The 5,000-nt window shown below is 33.2% G+C and overlaps 1 protein-coding gene across 2 annotated transcripts in view; it reads left to right on the forward strand.

Annotated features, from left to right (window-relative positions):
- LOC113805458 (uncharacterized) overlaps positions 1 to 5,000 on the forward strand; it is an 11,651-nt gene that overhangs the window by 435 nt on the left and 6,216 nt on the right. The window contains exon 2 of one of the 2 annotated variants that reach the window (XM_027356459.2): positions 3,558 to 3,591. The exons of the other annotated variant lie outside the window; for it this stretch is intronic. Coding sequence (XP_027212260.2) covers positions 3,558 to 3,591 — 34 coding nt within the window. The remainder of the gene's footprint in view (positions 1 to 3,557; positions 3,592 to 5,000) is intronic. 2 annotated transcript variants of the gene reach the window in all.

Here is a 5,000-nt window from a genome sequence, read left to right on the forward strand (position 1 = left end):
ATTTCAGATGAGGGTATTGAGCAGGAAGACCTTCATAGGTAATTTTTTCTAATATGTCCGCACAACGGATAGTGACAAAATTTGTATTGTTGGATTCCTCTCATGGTCTACGATGCAAATATGTAGGATTTATTGTGCGGAAGCCCCCCAACCCCCACATTCATGGTTCCGATAGCAGGGGAAAGGCATGAAAGGTACTAGAGAAATGCGGGGTAAAATGTAAGTAATACAGGAAAACAAAGAATCCTCCATGTTTTCATGGCAGGAGAGAGTGTATGACTGCCATGCAGGAGTGGTATTCCCAAGACTGTCCAATATTCTCTCCTGTGTATATTGTTTACATTTTACCTGTGTATATTATTTACATTTTACCCTGGTACAGTCTGAGACTAAAGTCATCGGAAAGGTTTTGTGTGTTGTGTTTATTGCCCAGAGTGGGAATTCATTGACGCCCTCATATTTCCCTCAATCTTGTAGAGCCAAACACATGTTTGAAGTAATGTAATGAATCCCTACAACCCAACTCCAGCCTCCCTCCCTCCTCCATTCAGGAATCTGCCCCTTTACTACACAGCGATTGCAGCGCCATCTCTGGGCAATAAACAAAACACGCAAAACCTTTCCGAGGATTTTAGTCTCGCACTGTACCTTTCATACCTTCCCTTGCTATTGAGGCCAAGAATGTTGGGGGTTTAATTTCTATATAGTAGGAAACTAGAGACTAAGAGGAATCCAACGATACCAAATGCATCTATATTAGAAAAAATTATCCATTCATATTATTTTCAGAAGGAACTGCATTGTGTTACTTGAAGATGAAAGAGATATTTTATGACATGATAAACTATCATGCATGATAGGAACATTTTCAAAATGAACTTAGATACAGATATTAAATGATCAAAAATGTGATTTTTCTCTAAATTTTTGGTTGTGGACATCAATACCCATAGGATAATCAGTACATAGAATTGATTGATTAGTTAATTTTTATATATATGTCATTTATGATTCAATCAAGGCAGACATATACAAACCATGTGTCATTTTACATTTCAAACTGTCAGTCAAAACATCATTATTTTGCCCAAGTCATGTCTACCAAAATGCCTTGCACATTGAAGTTCACTGAAAGTATAATGGATGCTTAATGTCCCTACTGAAAATTTGTCTTAACAAATTACAGAGCTCTTTTAGCCTTCCTGGCACCAGTCTAAGCTCTATCTTGCCAGAATTTAGGTGGTGTTGGTATTCATCAGAATGCTTAGGCACAGAGGCCATACTTATTACGTGACTTCACCACTAATGGGTATTTGATTTGTAGTATTGATAGACTTTGTTTGCAATGGAAATGCAGATCATAATATATCATGTTGAATCCATGCTAAACAGCATGGATTCAACTCATAAAAGAAGTGATTTTGCAGAACAGGAAATAGACAAATATTCTTTATAGGATTGATATAGCTTGGCAATAATTGCTGTCTTGTCGCAGCAATCTTTTAGTTGTCTTTTTGTTCCTAATTTTAGAGGATATTAAGGTTTCTAAAGAATTTTAGGATGATGTTACATTACTTCGTACTGAATAGTTTACATTGCCAATACTATCAGTATTGGTGCTGATGGATTGCTTATGATGTGAGCTGTTCATATGCAATCATGAATTACAGTCAGCATATATTTGCCTCCTGTTCTACTGCAATCTTAGAGGCCTGATCAGTTTGCTTAGTCTTGGTTGCATTACTGGGCCAGGAAGATATGAAGATTAGGGGGAGGAATTTTCAGAAATAGTCACTGTATTGTACTTGATTTATATGTAAAATATTTGAATTGATTCATTGAGTTTGAGTTATTACATATTGCTAAGTTTAGGAAGAGTTTGAAAAAATATAACCTGGATTGTTTTTATTGATAAGAAAATAGTTATTCAGCTTTTCATGCTTAGCTTGCCAAGCTCAGTTTTATATTTTTTGATGATGATTTACCCCATTAAAGCTATGCCTAAGTAATTGTAAAACTGGGCATTTCTTCACAGAATTTTTTTTTATTGTGATATGAGGACATGTATTGTGTTTGTCATATTTAACAGGTCGCAACCATTATAAAAAAAAAGATATATGGAATTGTATTTTTAAGCCTGGAATGATTGTAGAAATAATGTAGACATACTTATTTTTTTAGGAATTATAAGAAAAATGGCACTTGGATATGAATGCTGGATATAGTTGTTTATGCTTTAGTGATGGTTCAATATTAGCTGCCAGTGCTGCTAATAATTTTCTTTTTTAGTGTGTAGGTAATTTCCCTTTTCCTCTTGGTTATTTTAATTGAAAACAAGTATTGATAGGAAATTGTAAGCTAGCAAATAAAACAATATATTCTAAGTACATAGCATTGTTAGGCATATAATGACAACCATTTGCTTGGTTTATTTGTTATTGAATAGTAGTTCCGCATATCCTGTTACCTTGTTCAGTATACTGTTGCACTATACTATTACTTCAAACCATACCTAGTGTTATGAGCACATGCGAGTATAAATGATTCAAGAATAATATTATTTGTTGCCATTGAAAATTTAAGATGAAATGCACAATGCCATAATATCAAATTGAATTATGTTTTTTCATACATCATATTCTGTATACAGTACAGTGAATGTCCAAGCTAAAGAAACTGATTTAGACTTTATCTTCATTTAGTATACATCCTGTAATCTACAATGTTTTTTTTTTGCTTTCATCTTTGTTTGATGGTCTAGATAATGTTAGAGAAGGTCATGCAGGGATGCATCTAAAATACATTATCACTGCTACATTCTTGTGTTTTAATGTCTTAGACAAAATGATCATTGCATTACTATGTACTGGCAGTATTGCATCACCATATATTCGTCAGTTATTTAAGTCTTTGTATATGCTAGAGGAGATAAATTATTATACAAACATATGCTGTTATACAAACATTTAGGAATAACTGCTGTCCCTTAGTTGAAGCTTAAATTTCTTGTTAACAATGATGTCTGTAAATTTCATTGCTTTTCATTGCTAATATCACGGCTGATGTAAAAGAGGTAAAAGGGAAAATGTAGGTTGCAAAACAGAAAAGAAAAGGGGAATAGATATGTAGAAGAAAGATGGGAAAAACAATTTCTTACTACCACCTAAGTCCCTCCACAAAGATGCCCGTTAATTCTGTTTGACTTATTAAAAAAATGAAAAAAAAAAAAAAAAAAAAATGATAGTGAATAAATTAATTTACTTATTTTTTTCATCACGCCTAAAAATAGATGGGGCCCATCAAGAGACTTAAGCCCATGAGTCCCCCAATCTCTAGTTACATCTCTGAAGCAAACTTAGTAAAGTACCAATAGCCTAATCAGTTGTGAAACAAGATGATAAAATTCAATTTACAATTCTTACATTATGATGAGTGATTTAAGCTCTTTTACCAATATATATCAATAGGATGTTAGTTAACCCTTTGTAGCAAGTTTGGGTCATCACTTACCATAGATGAACATTAACTCACCAAATGCTCTTCTTGTTAATTTGCAGAATGGATACCGAGTCTAAAACTCTTTCAGTAGAAGTAAGTTTCATTAGTATGGGTGAAGGCAGTACAGGTTGACAATCATTTTTCCGGTATAAGTAAGACCTTAAGGGGCCCAGAAAACTGATTTTCTTGGATGACATGGATTTAATAAGGAGACACTAAAGTCAAATTTGATTACTTTGACACATTTGAAAAATAAAGGTGAAGTTTCTGAACCATTCAGGATTATGAATATAGAAATTTAGCAGATGAAATTGATAGAGAATAGGGGGATGGAAACCAAGAGAAAGTTGAGGCTGGGGATAATACCCCGTGTGTAACCAGTCCATTCCTGCTCACCAGCCCCAGTGCTGTGTCATTCCTCCTTCATCTACTCTTGAGTGCCTTTATCTGGCTCTTCTTTGATTTCATTTCAATCAGCCATTTCACCACACAGCTGAATTAACCTATCAGCAAAGACTTTCAGCTGCATCTTCCTCATTTTCATTACTACTTTCTCCCCTACTTGCTCAGTGCTATGCCCTTAAAACCATCACAATTTCTGAGTTAATAATGAACAGTAATTAGATTTTCATTGATATTCATCCATTCCTTTATTTTTTGAGCCATATGTCGGCAAGATGTAATAACAATTCAGAAAAGAGAGTGAGAAATGCCTTGTTAGAGCTCAAAAGTACTTAAAAAATAGCAGACACAGCAGATAGTGCCACCAAACAGTAGTGGGAGGTCCATGCAATGAACACTGGGAAATTTGGAATTGCTCTGTGGAAATTTGAGCCAGAAAACTGATTGAACACAATAATGGATTGCCAGAAAATGTATTGTCAACCTGTATTTTGTTTTCTTAGTGTGATTAATTATGTTGGTGTTATGCTTTCATTTGAAGGTTTTTATTGTTTCGACTAACAACATTTGGCTGTATTTTGTTTAATCACATCACTAGAATAACAGTGGTTAGTATTAGCTTTATAATATATATATTAGATGAAGCAGACTTATTTGGATCTCTTTGAGTGTTAATTTTTCATTAGTATTGGTGCAGTAATATTTTCTATATAATTAAAAAAAAAAATCATTTTGCTGTTGTAACTGCAATATGGAAGCAAAAATCAGTTACCATCATTAAGTTATGATGGTTCAATTTTTTTTATGCTTGTCTTTTTTGTTACCTGAGTTATTGATTTCATATCCATTTACATTATATATTTTTTCATCAATTTGTAGTTAAGAATTTATCTTTCTTTGTGTATTTCATCTTTTACTCTTATACTAAGCTTTATGTATAAAATGTTATAATAATTAGGTGTGATTCATGACACTACCATTTCCTTTTCTATCTAGTGCATAAAAACAAAATAACAGAAAGAAATAAAATATTTTACGGAATTGATGTCTAAGCTATGTACGGAATTCATGTCTATAGTAATAGTTATAAAAGTTAAGTT

This window comes from Penaeus vannamei, chromosome 26, assembly GCF_042767895.1.
Source record: "Penaeus vannamei isolate JL-2024 chromosome 26, ASM4276789v1, whole genome shotgun sequence".
Lineage (NCBI taxonomy): Eukaryota > Metazoa > Arthropoda > Malacostraca > Decapoda > Penaeidae > Penaeus > Penaeus vannamei.